Source organism: Protopterus annectens, chromosome 1.part0, assembly GCF_019279795.1.
Source record: "Protopterus annectens isolate FY-2018-M chromosome 1.part0, PAN1.0, whole genome shotgun sequence".
Classification (NCBI taxonomy): domain Eukaryota; kingdom Metazoa; phylum Chordata; order Ceratodontiformes; family Protopteridae; genus Protopterus; species Protopterus annectens.
In genome coordinates this window covers 1,514,946,730-1,514,971,658 of record NC_056725.1, presented here as the reverse complement: position 1 = coordinate 1,514,971,658, position 24,929 = coordinate 1,514,946,730, and the positions used below count along the sequence as shown (strand labels likewise).

General features: G+C 39.4%; 1 protein-coding gene across 1 annotated transcript in view; it reads right to left on the bottom strand.

The window, feature by feature from the left end:
- Window positions 1–24,929, bottom strand: part of WDR27 (WD repeat domain 27) — a 2,477,832-nt gene that overhangs the window by 1,774,392 nt on the left and 678,511 nt on the right. The window contains exon 8 of the mRNA XM_044072816.1: window positions 8,051–8,159. Within this exon, the coding sequence (XP_043928751.1) occupies window positions 8,051–8,159 (109 nt within the window). The remainder of the gene's footprint in view (window positions 1–8,050; window positions 8,160–24,929) is intronic.

Genomic DNA, 24,929 nt, shown 5'->3' with positions numbered 1-24,929 from the left:
GTTTTCTTTTTTTAGGTTTTTAAATATATTTTTAGTTGAATTTAAGTTATGCTCTGGTCTGTAATGAGGTCCCATTATTCAGGTATGAAAATATTTATGTATCCACTGATGGTTTCTCTACAGGCAATGGGCTCTCCAGAGCCAAGCTGACTTTGGGGTATCATGCTTGTCTAGGGTAAGAAGAGATGCAATCTAAGCTTTGGAATAGACCCTGATAGTGAGTCAGTGAGAAGAGTCATCAGCATTGTTTCAGACTTTTTTCTCTAGTAAATTTATTGAAGTTGGCAGAGTACATAGTTGTAAGGAGCATTTTACTGCTATGGTCAGATGCAGTATCATTTGTTTGACTTCTTCTTTATAGAAAACGCACTGACCCCACACTTTTCTTTAGGGCCATCTTGGTAGTAGCTTAAAGACATTTTGGTTATTAGCACATTTCCTAAAACTTTCCTATTTGAGGTATCATGATTTTCCCTGTGGTAGTTTTCTTAGGTGGTTTCAGGATTCAGAAGAATTTAGAACTCCCCCTATCGCTAAGTGGCTGTTATTTCATTTTATTTTTGGTTGAGCTTTAGTGAAATTGAGATTTCACTCACTCAAGCTAGTCATTAACTCCCTTTTTCATACTCTGTGTGTTTCCTGCCAGCACTCAGCTTCACTCTGCCAACCTATGTTCTTGGCACCCAACCCTCATATCACTGCTTAACACCAGAGCACTAATTCAGAACAATTTCCCATGCTCTAATTCTACAGTGGTATTCCTTGCACTCCCCCCCCCCTTTTATTAGCAGTGCTTTGGTGCAAACCATAGACACTTTATGTTTCTTTATAAGGGCAGATCTGGAATCCTTCCTTACTTCAAGTGAGCTGTTCTGTTTTTTGTACTTCCACTATTTGCATTTGCTGGCATAGATGATTTTTTTCAGGAGTTTGTTTGTGTCTTTCGGCTTTTCCCGGTTAGGGGTCGCCACAGCGGAACTCCGATCTGCTAATGATTGGCAGTTGATTTTTACGTACTGGCTTGCCAGGTCTGACGCACAACCTTCAAAGAAGGTACGCCTATTCACGCATGCCTCCACGCAGAAGACGCTCTAGCTGAGAATCGAACCGGACAGCATCTTACTGTGAGGCGAAAACGCTACTGCAGCACCACCACCTTGCCAAGATTTTGTGCTGCCAGTGTCATCAGAGGAAGGGCTGAGTAGTGAATCCCCCCCCCCCTTCTGATTGTGACCCTTGTGGGTCCTATACTTCTTAGATTTCCTTTTGATGGATTTCTCTCTTCTAGAATCCTGAGTGGCTGCTTACAATAGCTGACATTGAGTTTATTTGGGGTTTATAGTTTCAACATGAAACTAACTAATGTTCGGATGAAGCTCTAGCTTACAGCAAAAGTGAAAAACGACAAGACAGAAATCCCAAACACAAGATGCTCAGGTTTATGATTGTGGAGACAGGAGGGCAGAGTTCCAACATAAAACAAACCAATCAAACTTGGTTTTGTTTAATTAATTGTGTATGATATATATATATATATATATATATATATATATATATGTGTGTGTGTGTGTATGTATATATATATATATATATATATATATATATATATATATATATATGTGTGTGTGTGTATGTATATGGGTCTATATCAGAAGCTCAAGTTTTCAGAAACTCGAAATTTGCATTGTTGAGACGATATGACTGAGTTTCCAAAAACTTAAAATTTTTTTTACATTTTGCTTGTCCCTGCACCCCCACACCCCCTGCATATTATATATACCAACTCCCACAAATCACAGCACATTAGGGAAAAGGGTAAATTCCTTGATCCACACTGTTCTGCAATCTCCACTCAAAAGCTTCAAGTTCTCGGAAACTCAAGCATATCATCTCAACAACAGGAATTTCAAGTTTATGAAAACTCAAGCTTCTGAAGGGGACCTGTGTGTGTGTGTGTGTGTGTGTGTGTGTGTGTGTGTGTGTGTGTGTGTGTGTGTGTGTGTGTGTGTGTGTGTGTGTGTGTGTGTGTGTGTGTGTGCATATTAACTTTTTTTTTACATGCACTACACATTTTTTAATAAACAGAGAGAACTGACCTTTATGATAGTCATACTGAATTGGTCAGCTAATATTCCTTTAGAGATCTTGATTGGTTTGTTCATAATTACAAAATTAGTGCATGATCCATTACACTTCAGTTCTAAAGAAGTCTATATATCTAGATGAACTAAAGTTGAGTGTATTAAAGATTTTAAAGAAACTTTTTTTGATTGGTTGTTTTACATTAGAAGTCCCTTTCTTCTCCCCTTTGTTGGTCACACTCTTTAACCTGAGTATCTTGTATTATTAGTTTTCTTTTCGGGTTTCCTGTTTGTTATTTTTGTTAGTTCTTTATTGACAAGAAGAGCAATCTCATGGAGTACCAGGAGCTTGTGGAGGTTTTGGGATTATCCACGGTTTGGCACCTAAGGAAGGGACTTTCACACAGTTGAAGGGGACTTAACCATTTTGGTAAATTTGTTAACACAAATGACATAAAACACTAATCAGTGTGAACAGTAGACCCTATACCTCAACAGGAGCACTGAGACCACCACATGATCTGTGAAGTGTTGCCAAGGGGTATTCTACTTCCTTTCAGAAATGCTATGAGATGCAAACCACCAGTTTCAATGGTGTCTTGGAGAATTTACCCTGTGGGAGCATCTCCCCACCTAAAATGGAGAAAATTGAACTCAAGTTAATAATAGTACTTTGGTAAACACTTTACAAATCCAAGATACTGTAACATTTGAGCAATGTGTCAGAAAAAAATCTCTTTCTTCTGTCTCTGATGGTAAACTTCACAAACATATAAGTATAGTAACTTTAGATAAGCAACTTGAGACTTTTTCTTAAAAAAATGTTAAAATTAAGGAATCTTCAACTTGACAACACTTTTTTAAAAAATTGCATTGTTAACAAGAGTCCCGAAGGGACTAAGGACATGGAAATTTTCTAACAATGTGGACACTAGTTCTAACTTTTTTTCAGATTTAATTAATATGTTTGATCATTACAGCTGTTAGCTAATGGAGCTCCTTATTAAAGACAATAACGTGAAAATTAACAATTTACTTGAACATATTAGACTGGACTTTAATATTTAAAATGATTTATTGTTTGAAACATGCCTTGAGGATTACCATCATGTGTATAACAAGGATGACTGTCAAGTAAACTTGATTTTGAAAGGAAAACAAGAGAAAATTGCAAGAGATTACAGAAATTGCAATAATAAAAACACTTAACCCTATTCCTAAGGGTTTATTAACAGCAATAGCCATAAGAAGGTTGGTTTTAAAGTTACAAATAATTTTGTGGAAAATGATGATGTAAACTTCATATGAACAAGACCACTGTTGGTTAAGTATTAAGGAAGCGAATAACACTGATAATATTTTTTTAGACCCCAAATAATTTCCCCCCTTGAGAAGGTTGAGATGGTTAGCCTAGAAATCAGGCATCAATGGCAGGGCAGCCAGTTTTACCCACAGGGGAAAGGGGAGAAAAGGAAAAGGGAGAAATCAAAGACACAGAGGATATTGGGAAAAGATGGACAACTGAGTTTATACTCCTATAGTGGGTACAACATTTTAATTACAGCAATGTGAACATTACTAAAACATTTTATGTTGTTCAAAAATGGGTTCAGCTTTGTCCCTAAAGTCAAAGGTAGCATTGTTGATTCTCTGATGAAACTGAAATGGTTTACTAGAAAACTAAACTTGGCCTACATTTCTGCCAAAGTACCAATAATAGAGGGAGTTTTACAAAATGTAGCACATACAACCTCCCACTGAATATTCTTACTAGTACTTTCGAGAGGAACTGTGAGAATGAGTTTTGACAACTTATTTAAGAAAAACATTCCAATTATCTAAATAACCTACAATCTGCAGAAATGGAATTGTTAAACAGGCTTTTTTCAACAAAACCTTGACGGTCATGAAACCAGACAACAGGAGTCAGACAGTTATTATGGATACTATTGTCTATTTAAGCAAAATTATTTGAGTGGTAAAGTTCAATCCAAAAACAAAATTAATATAGCCCACCACAAGAGTGACATGTTTCTTTACTACTCCCTAATGCAGGGCACTATTACCAATGACAAATACTGTTTCTTGAGTATTAAGCACCTTAGAATTCCAACCATTTTTGGAATTCCCAAAGTACACAATTATTACACTGATCCACCCTTAAGATCAATTGCAGCCACACAAGCTTCCAGGATCTATCATTTAGCAGTCTTTATTTACAGGTACTTCAAAACTTTTTATGAGAAATGGAGTCATAAAGTGAAAGATTCCTGGCACCTTCTAAGCTTCATCACTGATGAGTTAGGGAATGAAGGTCTTTATTTTTTAACTATTGATCTAATAGATTTATTTTCCTGTACACCACATGAAAAAGAGTTATGTAAGTTCCACAAAATTTTATGTAAATGTGACATTCTGGAGACCCCTAGGACTGAATTCCTTGTGGACTTTACTGAACTAGTTGGACAGTTTTCAGACAAAATTAAATGTGTACATTTGGGTAAGGCATGTGCCCCTGTATTTACCAACATGGTTATGTTAAAATAGGAGTTGGATTATATTTTTAATTCTGATTATGTGAACAGCTGGATTAAATATTTTAAAATTTTGGACATCTGTATTTTTTGGAGAGACGCAGAAGCAAAGAGGGATGAGTTTATGAAATATATTAATTCTACTGTTGTTTGACTTTCAATTTACTTATAGTTTTGATACTATGAATTTTTTGCATGCTCCTTTAATAAAGGAAATTCAAAGGCTTTTCTACACCGAAAAGTAATGATCCTTTAAAACAGAAATATGGTTTAGCTAAAGGACAATTGGCCTGCATGTTGAGAATGTTATCCAGTGACGATGTATTTAAAGAAGTATATGTTCTCTATACAATGTTCATCCAGATAGGTTATCCAAAGAACATGATAGAACCAATAATTTTGGAAGTGAGTAAAGGGTGGTTGGATAGATTTAGACCACTTTTAGGTTCAGACGTAAACATTGTTTGGGGCAATGAAATGATACCTGTTAACAAAGTTTATGCAAGAGCCATGATTCTGCAATATTGTGGTAATTCAAGTACTTCAAGGACTATTATTAAAAAAAATGAGCTTTGTTCAAGGTGGATTTAGAACTGTTTAAGGTTGCAGGAGAGAAACCATTTCTTGTTTACAGAAAAACACAATCATCTTAAGAATGACCATACCCATAAAGACAGACTGAATGCACTGTACCACACCAAGAAGTCTGGTATGTGTAATCAGTGCAATTACATATAGGATAAACCTGTAATTCCTATTTCAAATTGCAATAAGCCCTGTGTTATAAATGTTTCTGCATCTTATATGATCAGTGGGGTTGTATATTTAGCATTGTGCCAAGAATGTAAATGATTTTATGTGGGGGAAAAACTGAAATACCTCTTAAAAAGAGGAATTTTGAGCACATTTACGACATCTGTAAGGGTAATAAAAATAGTACCCTTTCTAGACATGTGCTTTCTTGCCAGACTGAGAAAAAAACAAACTGTTCAAATATGCTGTACTGGAAAAAAAATCAAGAGATGAGATGGGAGGAGCATGGAAGTCCTAAGACTGAAAATAGAGAATTAAGACCACTGGTTCAGACCCAAAAGTATTTTATTCTCTAAAGCCTCAGTACAAAACCTTCCAGGAGTTATAAAATTCAGCTAAAAATGTGTTACCTTTTATACAAAAAATACAAACTCAATTAAATAAAATACTTCAATTAACCTCTCCATTCAGACCCATAGGGACCAAAGTATCATATTTAAGAATAAAGGCAGACTCTTTGTATAACAGTTTCTCTTTCAAAAGAATTTCATCATCATATTCAACACATACTTGCTCTAAAATAGAACTTTGAAGTATAGAAAAATGACTGCCATGCACATCTCTTAGAGAAAATGGTGGAAACAAGAATGAACAGATGTATTTTGTTAGCGCACATAACATTCAAAGTGAACAAGTTAGTAGTATTGTAAGATATTATTGGAATTTTCTCCACAAGGATGGGGATTTGAGTAAAATTTTAAGTAAGCACCTTATGATGTCATACAAATGGGGAAGAAGCTTAAAGGACATGCTTGTTCATGGAAATTTTGTTTTACCAAAAAGTAACAAGTGTTTGACCAACATCTATGGGCACTTATAAATGCAACAATTGTTCTGTTTGCAAATACATAATATGTTCCTTTGAATATGTGAATAAAATCAAATATGTACCAAGGGGACCATTTTTCATGTTTATGCCTTAAGATGCCCATGTGGTTTCTTTTATATTGGTGAAACAAAAAGAAGTTTTAAAGTGAGGTTAATGGAACATATTAGGGACATAAAAAATCAAAAGGAAGACAAGATTTTGCATGTCATTTTAGAGATGTGCATGGCAGTGATTTTTCTAGTCTTCAAGGTTGTATTTTAGAGCAAGTATTTGTTGAAAATGACAATGAAATTCTTTTGAAAGAAAAACTGTTATACAAAGAGTCTGTTTTTATTCTTAAATATAATACTTTGGTCCCTATGGGACTGAATGGAGAGGTTCATTGGAAGCATTTTATTTCATTGTTTGATTGTATTATTGATTGATTTTTTTTTTTTTTTTTGTATAAAAGGTTGCATATTTTTAGCTGAATTTTGTAACTACTGGAAGGTTTTGTACCGAGGCGCTAGAGAATAAAATACTTTTGGGTCTGAGCCAGTGGTTTTGATTTTCTTGTTGTTGCTAGTTGTATGAAAATAAAGAAATAACCTGACAATTAAATGCAGGAGAATAGTCAGGTTTAAATGGTCACATATGCATTTCAAGTGTTCTAAAATTGCATTCAGCGAAACTGTATTTACTCAATTTTCATGTTTGTATTGGTGTATTTAGGTTTTGTTTAATTAATTGTGTGCAAGATATATATATATATATATATGCATAATAATAACTTTCTTCTATGCACTACATGTTTTTAAGAAACAGGGAGAGTGATTGTTGTATTTAATTGGTCAGCTGATATTCTTTTACAGATGTTGATTAGTTTGTTTATAACTATAAATTAGTGGGTGATCCATGGCACTTTAGTTCTGAAAAAGTCTACATATCTAGACAAAAGCGCTAACCTAGGCTGTACTAAAGTTTTTAAAAAAAACTTTTTTAGATTGGTTTCTTTTACACTGGAACTCTTTTTCATCTGTCCTTCAGTGGCTACACACTCTTAAACCCGAACATCTTGTGTTATTGGAGGAAAAAAAGTGCTCATTTGCATTTGTAACTTGAACATTATGATTCAAGCAATAGCGGGATCTTAAAACACATTGAACCCACAGAGGCTATCTTCCTATGTGTTTTGCTGCTTGTTTTTTGTCTCAATCTGTCCTGACTGCACAGACATAGGCAAAGAGCTTCTGGCAGTTTAATTGTCATAATCTGAGCATATATATGATAAATATGTGTACGTATGGGTCCCCTTTACATGGTTGACATTTCAGAATGTCAAAGACCATATGGCAGAGACCATAAGATCGACATTCGAAATGTCGACCATGCGTAACCGGCATCTCCATACAGTGCAGAATGGAAAAATGTCCATCTTCTGCACTGTATTGCGATCTCGGAGTTGGTATATTTAGGTTCCGGGGGGGCTGTGCCTCCCATGGGGGGTGCAGGGTTGTGTAGCCCCCCCTTCTAGCAGCATGAAGGTAAGTTTTTGTTGTGGTTTTTTTTTATTTAATGGTCAACATTTCTATTCTCTATCATATGGTCTCGGCCATATGGTCTTCGACATTCTGAAATGTCGACCATATGAAGTAGAGCCGTACGTATATGTGAATATGTGTGTGTCTGTCTACATACATGAATGTGCAAACACGATGGTGAGAATTTGGTCTATCTCTTTGTGTGCAACTCTTCTAATAGGAATGAACACTATGAAAAACAGAAAAACAAGGTAAAATACAATGAAAAATTACCTAGCATCTCTGGGATGTTTTTGTTACAGTAGCTCTGCTCCTTTTTTTGAAGATCAACATGAAGCACATTACGGTACTGATGTCCATCAACTAAGCTGAAGACCCATATCTGAAATAAAGAAAAATTGTCTTCTAGTCTTCTTCACTTGTGATATATACAGCAGCACAAAATGCCAACTAGTCTCAGGTTCACACCAAATCAAATCAAATGTATTTTATTTGTTACACATATTCAACAATTCAACATTAGACACACCAAAAACAAAATATTCAAATGATAAAATAACCATAAAACAAAGGTCAATTTAATATGCCTACATATTTACAAAAACAATGAGAATTGTGCTAATGGAAATGTCTTACTGAACAGATTGGTCTTAAGGGATTTCTTAAAGTAGCCTTATAGCATGGGGTTATTCTGAACTTGAGAAGAAAGAGGCCAGTAAGAAAAATAGTGATTCTCAGATGTTTCTAATCACATACTTGGAACCACAAGCAGACCTCTACTAACTAAGCAGAATGCTCATACTGGCTTGTAGAGGACCACCAACCCCTTAAGTGGGACCCACTTTGAAAAGGTTAAGTAAGTTAAAACTAATACTTTTGACTGAACCCTTCAGGTAACAAGCAAGCAAGGTAGACCTCCACAAATTGGACTTATACTACTCTACCCTGAGTACCAGTTATAAAGTAGTTGCACAGCTTTGCACCAAATGAAGGTGCCCGAGGTCTTCCCATGGAAATCCTTTTTTTAAGGGCCAATGAAGAAGTCCATCAAAGTAAAAAATCAAATAATGGATGACCATCACAAGATCATCTAATAGCAAAAGATATTTTATCACAGCTGTACCTCAGGAAAAAGTATTTTTTTTATCACAGATGATATCTGTTTTTTAAATATTAGGTGGTCATTAATTATCACATCAAGACTAAATATCTTAGATACCAAAGCTCCGTCAGATTGTCACTACACCATGTGATAGGACTAGGGTAAAATCAATGTGGGGGAATGAAGTGTAAATTACAGTTGCATAAGTAAATTTACCATAATGTTCTGATAGATCACTTTTGCAGTAGCCTAAGCTATATGTGTCCTACCCCCTGTGACTGGCCAGTTTCACAAAGCTTTGGAAGCCTCCGTCACAAAATGTATCTGCTTTTACTGTATTTGTGTTTCTTCCTACTTTATTTTGCTTTTGCGTCATCTTAAAAGTACTCAATTGTATTTATTACTGCTTGGTGTATCTCATTCTAAGCCTTTTAGTTTAAGCACTTGGGCTTCAGACCAGTTGTTTTACATTAGGAAGGTTTGTGGCCTGCACTGTGGTGGCAGAACAGGTAGCTTACATCCTTAGAACCAAAAAACCACAACGCTAAAACACCAAAAATGAGTAAACCACTTTCTCCTGCAGAGGCAATAATTCCAATAGCGAAATGTAAAAAGTTCTTTTTATTCCACACGATACAAAAAGTTAAACAAGAAGATGACAAGCGCTTTCGCCTGGTTCATTCCAGGCTTTATCAAGTCAAACAACCATACTGGTTGTGAGAAGCTGTTTATATACTGTTGGTAATTAATCACATGATGTAATTAACACACTTGATTGTTTAAACCAACTGTTGGCTAAGCTGAGTGCATTGCAAAGTGAATGAAATTGCTAAACATTCATTACAACTGTCATAAACTGTAAATCTTAACCAACTGTAATTAATAATATAATAAAATAAAATACTAAAATACTATACACCACTTAAATGTTCAATAGTAAAAATAGAAATGTGCAGAGTAAATAATGAACTAAGTAAAATAGTTGTGCAATGACCTTCAAGAAACATTACACAAACCAAGTAAACAATGAATACGTACATCTTAAAAACGAATAGCTCAACATTTAAAAACAGTGAATAGTGTAGGCAAACAGATCAATGGATAAATGGTTATGCAGGTAAAAACTAATGTGTAAAGCAATAGCCTAAGCTATATGTGTCCTACCCCCTGTGACTGGCCAGTTTCACAAAGCTTTGGAAGCCTCCGTCACAAAATGTATCTGCTTTTACTGTATTTGTGTTTCTTCCTACTTTATTTTGCTTTTGCGTCATCTTAAAAGTACTCAATTGTATTTATTACTGCTTGGTGTATCTCATTCTAAGCCTTTTAGTTTAAGCACTTGGGCTTCAGACCAGTTGTTTTACATTAGGAAGGTTTGTGGCCTGCACTGTGGTGGCAGAACAGGTAGCTTACATCCTTCTAAGTTGGGAACTGCTGATTGAGGGCTCAGTGTCTGTTATTCTAAAAGTGTATTAATTCTGGTTTAAGCACTTGGGCTTCAGGCCAGTTATTTTACATTAGAAGGGTTCGTGGTCTGCATTCTTGTAGGAGGAGAGGCTGGACTCTGCCCTTCTGAGCTGGGAATTTCTGGTTAAAGGCTTATAGTGCCTGCATATTTGAACTGCTTCTTACTGAAATTGGTACACCTTGTTTTCTGTAGCATAGACTAGATCCAGGCCTGCTGAATCTAGCTTTGTTTGTATAACTTGAGCACTAATCCAGGCATTCTTTAAAGTATTCAATTGTATTTATTACTGCTTGGTAGTAACTTGATTAAAGTGTAGCTATCATTCTAAGTCTTTTGGATTAAGCACTTGGGCTTCAGACCAGCTGTTTTACATCAGGAAGGTTTGTGGCCTGCACTGTGGTGGCAGGACAGGTAGCTTACATCCTTCTAAGTTGGGAATTGCTGATTGAGGGCTCAGTGTCTGTTATTCTAAAAGTATATTAGGTCTGGTTTAAGCACCTGGGCTTCAGGACAGTTATTTTATATTAAGAAGGTTCGTGGTCTGCACTCTTGTGGGAGGAGAGGCTGGACTCTGCCCTTCTGAGCTGGGAATTTCTGGTTAAAGGCTTATAGTGCCTATATATTTGAACTGTTTCTTACTGAAATTGGTACACCTTGTTTGCTGTAGCATAGACTAGATCCAGGCCTGCTGAATCTAGCTTTGTTTGTATGCTTGTTGTTTGTTTCCTTGTTATTTCCCTGAAATGCTAATTCCACCTAAAATGCGGCTTTTCAGCGCTTCTGTGGATCCCTAGTGATATCTGCATTGCTTACTGTACTTATTTCTTTGTTTCACTTGAAAGAAAGTTACTGTTTGTCATTTTTGCATTTAAGTTACCTGTAACACATTGCATTTAAGTTACCTGGCACTTGCTCGCTAAAGCAATTATATAACTCAGCACTAAAAAATTAAAAGCACTACACCCTCACAAACTCCCCTTGAGTACCTTGTTCCCCATTAGCCCTTTTTTTTTCAATTATAAAGGAATTCCCAATACTATTCTAGCATGTCCAAAGGTCAGTTGTCAATATCCTCTCAAGTCCAGCTGGTGAATCTGGGAATCTTGAGGCAATGTTACAACTGCCTCGTGTACACAGACAACCCTCTCCTCCTCCCAACAAATTCCAACACATGTGAGAGATGCAACCATATAGCCGTACTGGAGGCTAAGCTCTCTCAACTCAGTACTGGCGTAACCAGTCAGGAGGAGAAGGAAACCACACTCACTACAATTCCAGTCTCGCATAGACCTACCACGACAGCAAACCAAACACATAAACACACAAAAACCTACTCGGAGGCTCTAAATAAAAATCTGCCTAAGCAGCAGAGACCTCCAAAGCAGACACCCAAGCAACCGCTACCCCAAAACAAAACACATGCAACACATAGCTCACATAGCCAGTGTGCCAAACAGTCACAGCCCTTAAGGCTAAACAACACACCTGATACACTTGTAATAGGTGACTCTATTGTCAGGCACACTGACGTCCCGCTCACCGGGCTGAACAAGGAGAAGGTCATGGTGAGCTGCCTGTCGGGCGCTAGGATCCGCCACATAACACAAGCACTCAGGTCACTCCAAGGCAAGTACAAATATGACTCAGTCATTGTCCATGCTGGTGTGAATGACCTGAGACGTACCTCCCTGGACTACATGAAAAGAGACATACAGGAGCTCTCTGAGCATGTAGCCCAGGCCGGTATGACCCTGACCTTGAGTAGCATCTTACCCTCACCAAGAATGATGCCACAATATGAGGACAAGATGATCAATTTCAACAATTGGCTTAAGTATTGGTGTCATTCAAAGGGGATCTAATGCCTGTCAGCCTGGGATGACATGCTCGACAAGCCACGATGCTTCGCTAGGGACGGCTTGCACCTGTCACCCCTGGGCTTTCGGATATTGGCAAAGGCTCTTGCTACCCCCATAGTGCCTTTTTTTAGGCATGGCTCAAAAGACAAACCCACCTCCATAGGTATCACAAGGGATAAGAAACTAAGAGTAATGCTACTCAATGCCAGAAGTCTAAACCTCAAGATGCACGCACTCGAAACTCTCCTTAGCATGTAGAACATTGATATCTGTGCAGTAACAGAAACCTGGTTCAAGGCTCCCGAGAGCACCCCAGCACTACCAGGTTATACCTCATACCATGCTTTTCAGGCCCAAAACTTGGACCGAACCACAAAAGGAGGGGGAGTATCAATATTCGTCAAAGATACCCACACCTCCAGGTTGGTGGCACAGCACAAAGCATCAGAGACTATCCATGTGCAACTAACAGTGGGTAAAACTGCCTTCCAGTTTATAGCTGCTACAGACCACCCTCCCAAACCCAGGAACCCCACTCGACCTTCCTGAGAACACTGGAAAATATGAAGGTCTCTCCAAACACCATTATATTGGGCGACTTCAACTACCCAAACATAGACTGGGAGCATTACTCTAGCTCAAACACCCTAGCCCAAAGGTTCCTAGAATTTATAAACTCAAATGCTATGGAACAACTTGTTAACACTCCCACAAGAGGGGAAAACATACTGGACCTGATCATCACCAACATGGGGACTCTATGCTCCAGACCAGAAGTGTATTCCTCATTGGTAAGATCAGACCATAAACTAATCTCACTGGATATTCACATCCCGACTCCACCCCCTGCCCTGAAAACCACAGTGAAAAACTTCTCTAATGCAAATTTCGCACTCCTCAAAACTGAGGTGGAATCCTTCAAAGCCCCCGGGCCTGTGGAAAATACGGCCCAGACCGCAGAATCCTTTATAAACGCATTCTATGAACACCTTCAGGAATGCATGGATCATGCAATCCCAAATAAAACCAAGTCCCAATCGTCCAAAGGCAGATGTCCTGTCTGGTGGACCCCAGCTATAAACAAACTATACAATAAAAGGAGGAAGCTACTACATGACAGAGCAAAATCCCAAAAAGGGAAGGCATCTCTGATCAGTATTAGCAAAAAACTACGGGCACTCATAAAATCGTCTAAGGCCAGCTTCGAGAGAAAAATTGCACAGAACACTAAGGATAATCACAAGGCTTTCTTTAGTTATGTTAGGAACCTGGGTGGGAATTCCCAGATATGCTCAGAATTAGTCCAAAATGACAAAAAATACACCGAACCCACAGACATTGCCAACATCCTAGCTGACAGGTTCAGCACAAACTCCCCCCCCCCACCAAAAAAGCAAATATCTATCCCAGCAGAGTGCTGCCCCCCTGACATCTCAGATGCTCAGGTAAGAGCTGCCCTCTCCAAAGCAAAAATCACACCATCAATGGGACCAGACAGTGTCCCAGGCTGCGTCCTACATGAACTCCAAGAAGAGCTAAACCCAAACATAAAACTACTGTTCAATCTCAGACTTACTACAGGATATGTATCCAAAGAGTGGCGTACAGCAACAGTGGTCCCTCTCCACAAAGGTGGTGCCTCAATGGATCCTGGAAACTATCGCCCCATAAGCCTGACTAGCTTGGTCTGCAAAGCTATGGAAAGGATCATCATGGACCTCATAAATAAAGATATTGGGGACCTACAGACACTGGATCCTACCCAGTTTGGCTTTGTTAAGGGCAGATCCTGCCTCTTAAACCTGGTTGATTTCTTTGAAACAGTCACTAAGGCCATTGACGAGGGGAAGGTGGTCCACACAGCCTACCTGGACCTTGCAAAAGCCTTCGATACAATACCCCACTCGGGCATTATAGACAAGCTCACCAGCTTAAATATAAACCCCTATGTCACTAGATGGGTTGCAAACTGGCTCAAGGACAGAACCCACATGGTTAGAATTGCTGCAGCCATGTCAGACTCCAAACCAGTTACAAGTGGCGTCCCACATGGCTCAGTTCTGGGACCTCTCTTGTTCGGTATATATTTCTCGGAGGTACAGGCCAACACAGAAGGACTGTGGCTGACCAAGTTTGCAGATGACTGCAAACTGGGTGCCATAATCGACACTCCAGCCGAATCAAGCATCCTCCAAAAGGGCCTCATAGAAACAGACAACTGGTGCCAGAGCCATGGCCTCAAGCTAAACGCCAAAAAGTGTATAGTCATCCCCTTTGGAAAAAACAAAGTGCCCACAAATTACCACATAGGTGGTAATCCATTAAGTACAGAAGAAGTAATTAGGGACCTGGGGACCCAAGTTGATAGCAATCTCTCATTTGACAACCACGTGGCCAAAGTGGTTAGAAAAACATTTTATATAGCCCACCTAATCATGAAGGGATTCACATCTAGATCAGGGGAGGTCATTGTACCTCTTTACTATTCCCTCATCAGGCCCATAATTGAGTACAATGCCCCTTTTGGGATGTATCTTACCAGACACCTGCAGCAACTGGAAAGACCCCAAAAGTACCTCACCAAGAGGATCAAAGGGCTCAAACAGATGCCATATGCTGCCCGGTTAAAGAAACTCCAGCTCTACTCAGTGGCATACCGCCTGCTCAGGGGCGATCTGTGCCTGACGTATAAAGCCATGTCCAACCCAGAATTAATGGACATACTGCACCTCAGAAAATCCAAATCCCATCGAGCTACGTGCTCGAGAGACTTGAACCTCAGCACTGAAATAAATAGGACATGCTGGAGGGACAGATTCATAACTCAGAGGCTCCCTTCACTCTGGAATAAAATCCCAGTCCAGGTTAGGCAGAGTCCCTCATTGACTCTCTTCAAGAGGAATTTTGATGAGTGGATGGGAGATCGTAGGTTTACCCCGGGTATCACTTCTGTGTCACTGTTAGACAGAGGCACAGTATACTAACCTCGAAAAAGGGCATAGCAAAATTAATTTAAAATGGGTGGTGAAAGCCAAACACACTCTGGCTAGGCTTATAAATGCCCTAGGGCAGATAGCCTAGTATGAACCTATGAACACTTCAACTGTCAGGCGCTCAAGCACAGCTCCTTAAAAGGACAGTTGGAGCACAAATCTTGTATTACTGCCTTATACTCATTCTGCAAACAATTTAGTTGAGGTGTTTCCCACCTGGATCAATTCTTGAAAAACCACAGGATGAATTTTCCATTTGTGGGGTTATATCCTGGTCCTGCTGATCTTGTCTGGACACCAAGTTTTACTCTCTGACAGAATGTATGAAACTTGAATAGTCAAAATGAGCTGAGTTACTACCTCCCAAGCTATGATAACAAATCTGCAAAGAGTGCATGATCTGGTGCCCCCTGTTTGTTTATGTAACATGTCACTATGGTGTTGTCTGTGTTCAACTGCAGAGGCCCTGAGGACTAGAGATGATTCAACGCCTTCAAAGCATTGATAATTGCCAACATCTCTCTGATATTTATGTAATTCTGTATATAGGAACACACAAAACTTGCACTTTTACCCTTTTTTAGAAACCACTCCCCGTGCCAGCTTGGAAGTGGCTGTGGAGACTGACTGGAAAGGGGTCGGAACAGAAAATGGAAGGCCTGAATTACAAGCTATCTGATCCACCCACCAACCAATTCCCTCTTTACAAATCCCAGAAATGGGATCTGAAAGGACAAAGGCTATAGATACAGAGTTGAGTCCAGACTGAACTGAAGTACCATTTTATTTTCATCATGAGTAGTCTGGCCAAGGGAAGTAAGAGAATCATTAATGCCATGTATTATATTTTCATAAGAAATTCAGGAGGAACTGTTGAAAAAAGTCAACTTTGTTTGGAGAAAGAAAGTCTCTTCCCAAGGCAGAGTCCAACAAACATCCCAGGAAAGGTGTGCTTTGAAAAGGGATGAGAAACAGCTTATGAAGGTTAATTTTAAAATCCCAGATTGATTAGAAGTTTCCGAACAGTTGCTAAAGACTCTTGACAGCTGAAAAAAGAGTGCAAAGATAAGACAATTATCCAATATGTAAAAATATGAATAGGAATGTAATAATAGTCATCATTTAGCTCTAACTTTAGCAGGAAAGCTAGAGGGGGGCTAGAGGTATAAGAGACTTAAATAAAAACCTTTGCCTAAGAGTTGAGAGGCCCAGGTTCAATGGTTCCTTGAGACAGCATGTTTTGCAGGAAGGAAGGAAATGGCATAGTTCCCTGGACAAAATGGAATCACCTGGAAGGGTGGAAGGAAGTCCCATTGCCCCTCTGGATTTGTCTGAAACAATCTGATGCTGCAATGTAGGGTGATGGCTCAAAGTCATGTAAAGGTTGCCACAGTGGGAAGGGAGGAAACAGCCAGAACAGGCTAGTAGTCATGCTTACTGAGAGGACTGTCCTTGAGTTTTAGAGGCTTTCCCTTTATTTCTTTCTAGTACCGCCTTTCCATTGCTTTTTAGAACTCTATTTTCCAGCACCTTTCTGCTTAAATTGCTTATTGGAAAAGGGAGCTGAGGAGAAGGGAAAATACTATTTGCTCTGAAAAAGGAAAGTTGAAAAAAATCTGAGACATTCCTTTAATCAATTCTCCCTTTTATCACACCTCAGCTGCAGAAGGGCCAAATATAACCTCTTTGTCTAAAGGAAATTTTCAAATCTCAGCTTTAACATCTTCAGGAAGATTTTGAGAACAAAACCAAGCAAATCTCCTCAAAACTTATATCCAGAAGTAACAGTTTTGGAAGACGAATATTTAGCATCGTAATTAGAATTATGAATTTGCTTAGTCACATGAGAAACATCAAACACAGAAGTATTTAACGAGTTTTGTACCTCAAAATAAAAATAAAATAACTAGTAGCTTCTGCATGTCCTCAAAGGATAATAATATTTCAACAGTTCAATATTTCATTTATACCTGCATAGAGGCCAGTTAGGCCAATCAGAATGCAGATTCCACAATATGTACTCTAGGGCTCATCCATGTATCTAACTTAAAAAAAAAAAAAAGTATAAGGAAGAAGGCTAACAAATATATAGGAGAACTCTATTCCATAAATGTACTAATGACTGCGTTAAATAAGGCACTCTTAGTGCTGTCCTTATCTCATCAGTTTTATAGTACAACATGCTCCTCTAATTGTTGCACTAATTCAGGAATTAATAAAGTATGATATTCTTCACTCAAAAGTCCTCTCTATAAGCCAAGGTTTTCCTGTAAAGTACCTATAACTAATTGTAACGAGACCCAGACTTTCCAGTCTCAACTGATATGACATTTGACTACACTCAGTAATTCTCCTAGTAAATTTTCATTGTATTCCCTCCAAAACTAGGAGATAGCCCTCATTATATGAAGAAAACAGAATATTGTGCTCAATAATAAGACAAACATATATTATAAGCAATCCCAGAAGACAGCCTTTGGCAAAATGTTTAAGAATTAAACAAATTACTTTTAATGCCTTAGCTTTAAGTTTTAAGGCACTGGATCTGAATCTAATGTTACTACAAATAATAATCACTAAGTCCTTGTATTCTGATAAATTCTGTAGCCAATTTAATCCTAAATAGTTCAACCTCAGATTTCCCAAAGTAAAGAACAGCACATTTGTCCATTTTAATTTTTAATCTAGTTTGAGTTAACCATTTGGCCACTTGACACAAACAATGATCAAACTGGTCAATATCATCAGGTGATGTAACTACTAATTTTTTAAGGTGACATAATGCTAACCTTTTACCTCTATGCAGTCAATATATCTGTTTCTATCTTCGTTTACCAAGTTCTGTGCAACTGTACTACACATGTGGCAATAAACACACTGCAAGAGTACATTTTCTATTATCAAAGAATTCAACCACAGATTGCTAAAATCTTTAACATATGGGCTTGACATCCGCTCTGGTGGTCTAGAGGGATAAGGCCTGACTAAGGCTCAGACAATTCAGATTCAATTAGCAGCTGAACATCGTTGTTGGGAAGGAGTGGTCCAAGGAAGAAAAGGATGGGGACATGGCAGAGTTGCCACAGAGGCAGAGCAATATGCCATACATCTCTAATACACACCACCCCTCAGACATAACCACAGGGTCTGCAAGGGTGTGGGGAAGGAAGAAACAGGGTAGGGCAAAAAAATGCAAACCCCCCCTCCCCCGAGTTGAAGAAGGACAACAACGACATCCCAGGATGTCCTTAAGATTCTCACAGGTCCCGGCTCAAATTCAGGCATTGGACTGGGGGTTGATTGGGGAGCTGGTATTTCCAGTAAATGACATGGGGCATTGAGACAATGGTCAGAGAGACAGAAGGGGAATTAAGGAATTAAAGAAAGAAAGAAAAAAAAAACATATAGGCTAGATAATTTAAAATTTTGCTATTTTTGCCCCCAATGTATCCATTCTTTTCCCATGCTTAACAGAGGAAGAGGTGTTAGCAACAGCAACCTGTTTAGCAGAAGCATATTTGGATAGAGAAATAACTGCTGGGTCTGCTTTAGTATTAAAAAACAGGTACTTGTATGTCTGGAGTAACTTACATAACCTGTCAGATGTCTTGGGATCAGGAAGCTGACAATTAGGTAAGCTAGAAGCAGTGAGAAAAAACATTCTCTAAAGCAGGCAAGACTGGAAAAATAGCTGCAGCTTAAGGCCTGTCTAAATGCAACAAATCATAATACATTTTCTGTGCCACAGGAACTTCATTTTGTTCCCCAGGAAAATCCTCTTTACTTTAGATAAACTGTCAGTAAAAGAACTCTCTTCAGAAGGAATATCTGAAAACATATTTTTTTCAAAATCATAAAGCTCATTTTAAAAAGAAATTACTTAAGTATAAACCCCTCCTGCGATGCCTGTTCTTTTGACTGAAATTCTGTGTCAGAAAGAAAAGGAACTTTTCTCCTTTTCCTGCTGAAAAAAAAGTAGTAGGTGAGGAAAAAGCACTAAGTTCCATGACAAATCCCAGTAAGTCCGCCCTGTCCATAGGAACAGAAACAGGAGACTGAAGGTTTTTCTCGCAAAACACATTTCTCCCTTAAGAAAGACTGACTCATGGCATACTGTTGCCAGCTTCCACATTTCTCTCCAAGCCAAGTAAAAATTCTTCAGCTGCTCTTTCCCTGAGATAGACAAAAGTGGCTCTCTCTTGCCCACTAAGGGCATCCATAACGACATGGAGGATGTAGCTATCCCCCGGTATTTGGTGGCTGAAAAAGTTGGACAAAGAGGAGTAGGAAAATATGAGCAGTCTGAGGAACAATCAGAGGAAAAGCAGAGTTAGCCTCCAGCAAGTGAGGTAAAAAAAGGACCAGACAACACAACGGCCAGCAATTCAGTTCCAAAAGCTTTAATTAAACTTCAGCAGGACATAAAAATATCCACTAAATAATTCAACTAAATGTTCCAAACCGGTTTCGGTAATATCCTTCTTCAGTGGAACATACATAAAAATAGGTGCCAACCGAAATGAATACGCTATTTATAGCGTGAATTAATCATAGAATATCCAATCAAATGATTCCTTCTTATAGTGGTCTAAATAAGACCTTAGCTACGATCTACACACTTTTTACATAATCAGAGATAATATTCTCAATAATCCAAATCCTACATGAGACAATGGTATAAAAATATATATCATATATACATATATGTATATTTTTGATAAGATATCTATGTTCTAGGTGTGTACAACAAAAAGTAGTGAGAGATGGGAATAAAACTATTATATCATATTATATTCACAATAAACAAAAATTATGATATAAGCTTATATGCATATTTATAAATGTGCATGTTAATATATACAACAATAGTGTATATAAAGAAACCATCAATTTATATGTACAATCAGCATCCGTAAGTTATTTAGAGAATGTATAGGAGGAGCAACAATCCCCCACTAGATTATACATAATTATAGGTGGTCATTAAGGCCTGGAGAAAATAAAGCTCCAAGATGTATAATCCAAAAATTTTTTCTTTATGTGTGAGTATATTTTCCCACACCTGTTGATGACTTCTGTCACCCACTATTCGATCAATTATAGTAAACATGAACTTTGCTGTAGGATGTTTAAGTGTATGTTGATAAAGGGCATTAGTAATCTTCTTGTTCCTTATGTTACTTCTATGTTCTCCAATCCTAATCCTAAGTGAGCGGGAAGTTTTGCCCACATAAAAAGGTGAACATTGACATGTCGCAAGGTAAATCACCCAACTACTTGAACAGTTACCAAAGATTCTTAAATCATATACCTTGCTGGTATTTGCACTACTAAACTGTTTGGTTTTATTAACTTGACTACAAGACATGCAGTGTCCACATGGAACCGTGCCCACTACTTCTTTTCCGGTCATGGTTAATTGTTTGTATTTAGCCCCTCCACTTTCATGATGTTTATAGTGTGAAAAAATTGAGCCTAATGTTTTGCCCCTTCTATAGGAAAATTGACAACGTTCACCCAAATGTTGTCTAAGAACATCATTAGCCAGCAGAATATTCCAATTTCTTTCCATAATATTTCTAATAATTTGGTTATTTCTACCATACGTAGTAACAAATCTCAAAACACCATCACCTTTCTTTTTCTGATGGTTCTTGTATTCAAGTAATTGTGTCCTGGATTGGTTGTCAGAGCAATTTTTGGCAGATCTAATATCAAATTCACAGTAACCCCTATCAAAAAATCTTTTTGTTAGATCCAAACTAGCATCTTCATAGTCTTCCACAGAAGAACTGATACGTTTGACATGAAGAAACTGTGATTTTGGGATGTTACGGACAGTGTGGCGGGGGTGCATACTGGAAGCATGTAGCAATGTATTATATTCTGGATATTTTCTATATATCTTAGTGCCTAGTGTATTATCAGGCTTTCTATAAACATTCACATCCAGAAATTCTATAGATGTAAGATTGCTATTAGCAATAAATTCAATGCCCCAGATATTGCTATTAAGATAGTCCACAAATTCCTTAAGATATTCAATATCCGCCCACCACACCATCCAACATTCATCCAGGTATCTTCGCCAAATGTCCATTTCAACTAGATAGATGTTGTGAGATAGGTTCATAGGTTCATAGGTTCATACTAGGCTATCTGCCCGAGGGCATTTACAAGCCTAGCCCATAGTTTTGTGGCTTACGCCACCCCTTTAGTATGGGGAACTATACCCATTATTTTGCTGTGCCTCTGTTGAGCAGTGACACTGAGGTAATCCCTGGGGTATATCTGCGATCTCCCATCCATTGGTCAAGATTTCTCTTGAACAAGGCCAGCGAGGTGCTCTGCCTCACATATACCGGGATTTTATTCCACAGCATAGGGAGTCTTTGGGTGATGAATCTATCCCTCCAGCACGTCCTATTAATAGCCGTGTCGAGGTTTCGTCTCCGCCCTTGTGGCTCTGGCGGATCTAGATTTTTGAGGTGAAGCATATTCATCAAATCTGGGTTTGACATGGCCTTGTATGTTAGGCAAAGGTCACCTCTGAGCAAGCGGTAGCGACTGAATAGAGCTGGAGTTCTTTCAGTCGGGCAGCATAGGACAGATGTTTGAGACCCTTTATCCTTTTGGTGAGGAACTTTGTGGCCTCTCCAGCTGCTGCAAGTGTCGGGTCAGATACATTCGAATGGGGCATTGTACTCAATCATTGGTCTGATGAGTGATGAGTATAGGGAGACTATGACCTCCCTTGATCTAGATGAGAATCCCTTCATGATAAGGTGGGCAATGTGAAGGTCTTCCTAACTACTTTAGCTACATGGGTGTCGAATGACAGACTACTATCAACCTGGGTCCCCAGGTCCCTGATAACTTCTTCTGTACTCAGTGGATTGCCACCTATTTGGTAGCTAGGGTAACCTTGTTTTTCCCGAAGGGTATGACTATGCATTTTTTGGCATTTAACTTTAGGCCATGGCTCTGGCACCAGTTATCCGTTTCTGTGAGACCCTTCTGAAGGATATCTGTGTCAGATGTGTTTTCTACTATGGCGCCCAGTTTGCAGTCATCTGCAAACTTTGTCAGCCATAACCCTCCTGTGTTTGCTTGTACTTCGGAAAAGTAGATGCCAAACAAGAGTGGGCCCAGGACTGAGCCCTGTGGCACACCACTTGTGACAGGCTTTGAGTCTGACATGGCGCCAGCAACTCTGACCCTGTGGGTTCTGTCACTCAGCCAGTTTGCAACCCATCTTGTGATGTATGGATTAACATTTAAGCTGATGAGTTTTCAATGATGACCGAGTGGGGTATTGTATCGAAGGCCTTCGCCAGAACGAGGTAGGCTGTATGGACTGCCTTTCCCTCATCAATGGCTTTGGTGACTGTTTCGAAAAAGTCAACCAAGTTTAGAAGGCATGATCTGCCTTTGACAAAGCCAAACTGGGATGGATCCAAAGTCTGCAAATTCCCTATGTCTTTATTTATGAGGTCCATTATGATCCTCTCCATGGCTTTGCAGATAAGGCTTGTCAAGCTAATGGGCGGTAATTTCCAGGGTCGGTGGAGGCACCGCCTTTGTGAAGTGGGACCACAGTTGCAGTGCGCCACTCCTGAGTGCGTATCCAGAGGTAAGACTATGATTAAACAGCTGTCCTAGCTGTGGGTTTAATTCCTCGTTGAGTTCGTGGAGCACACAGCCGGGGACACCATCAGGTCCCATGGATGCTGTGTTTTTGCTTTGGAGAGAGCAGTTCTCACTTGGGCGTTGGAGATGTTTGGGGGCTGCAATCGCTTGGTATAGATATCTCTCCTTTTGGGGGAGGGAGAAGTTTGCACTGAACCTGTCAGCCAGTATGTTGGCAATGTCTGTAGGATCAGTAATCTTCACATCATTTTGAACTAGTTCTGAGCATATCTGGGAGTTTCCTCCCAGGTTTCTAACATAGCTAAAGAAGGCCTTATGATTGTCTTTTGAGTCTTTAGCTATTTTTCTCTCAAAATTTGCTTTGGATGATTTTATGAGAGCTCTTAGTTTTTACTTATAGTGATCAAGGGTGTCTTACCTTTTAAGGATTTTGCTCTATCTTGTAGTAGCTTCCTCCTTTTGTTGTAGAGTTTGTTTATGGCTGGGGTCCACCAGAGTGGGCTTGCCTTTGGTACAAAGAGTCTTTGTTTTGCTTGGGATTGCCTTATCCATACAGTCCTGCAGGTGCTGGTAGAAGGCATTTGTAAGTGATTCAGCGGCTTGAGTAGTGTTTTCCGTCGGCTCGGGGCCTTAAAGGAGACCACACTAGTCTTTAGAAGTGTGAAGTCGGCTTCGAGAAGTTCTTTACTGTGGTCTTTTTATTTCAGGTGGGGGTGGGATGAGGACCTCCAGCGAGATTAGTTGTGATCTGATCTCACCAGTGAGGGGTATACTTCGGTGTTGAACATTGTGCTCCCATGTTCGTGATGATGAGATCAAGTATGTTTTCTCCTCTTGTGGGGATGGTGACTAGTTGTTCCATGGCATTTGAGTTTATGAATTCCAGGAACTTTTGGGCTAGGGTGTTTGGGCTTGAATAGTGTTCCCAGTCTATATTAGGGTAATTGAAGTCACCTAATATGATGGTGTTTGGTGATACATTTATCCCCTCTAGTGTTTTCAGGAAGGCCATGTGAGGTTCCTGAGTTTGTGAGGGTGGCCTGTAACATGCTACAATTTGCAGAGCAGTCTTGCCTATGGTTAATTGCACCTGGATGGTCTCCGATGCATCGTGCGTTGCCACCAGTCTTGAGGTGTGGGTGTCTTTGATGAATATGGATACCCCCCCTCCTTTCTTGGTATTGTCCGGATTTTGGGGCGGAGCATGATAAGAGGTAAAACCTGATAGTGCTGGGGTGCTCTCAGGAGCCTTGAACCAGGTTTCTGTCACTGCACAGACATCGATGTTCTCCATACTGAGAAGGGCCTCGAGTGCGTGCATTTTGAGATTTAGACTTCTGGCATTGAGCAGCATTACCCTTAGTTTTTTTCTTTTTTTTTTTTGTGTTCTAGGGTGGTAGGTTTAGAATTTGAGCCTTGCCTAAAAAAGGCACTATGGGAGTGGCAAGAGCCTTTGCCAATATCCGGAATCCCAGGGTGACAGGTGCAAGCCGTCCCTTGCAGCAGCGTGGCTTGTCCAGCATGTCATCCCAGGCAGACAGACATTGGATCCCCTTTGAATGACACCAGAGTTTAAGCCAATTGTTAAAGCTGATCATCTTATCTCTGTATTGTGGCATCATTCTTGGTGAAGGTAGGATACTGCTCAAGGTCAGGGTCATACCTGCCTGGGCTACATAATCAGAGAGCTCCTCAATGTCTCTTTTCATGTAGTCCAAGGAGTGCGTCTCAGGTCGTTTACACCAGCGTGGACAATGACTGAGTCATATTTGTACCTGCTGTTGAGAGACCTTAGTGCTTGCGTTATGTGGCGGATTCTAGCGCCCGACAGGCAGCTTACTGTGACCTTCTCCTTACTCAGTCTGGTGCGCGGGGCGTCAGTGTGTCTGACTATGGAGTCACCAATGACTAGTGTGTCTGGCATTGTGTTTGGCCTTAAGGGCTGTGACTGTTTGACACTCTGACTGTGAGGTCTATGTGTTGCAGGTGTTGTGTTCTGAGGTGGTGGTTGTTTGGGTGTCTGCTTTGGTGGCCTCTGCTGTTTTGGTAGATTTTGATCAGAGCCGAGTATGTCTTTGTG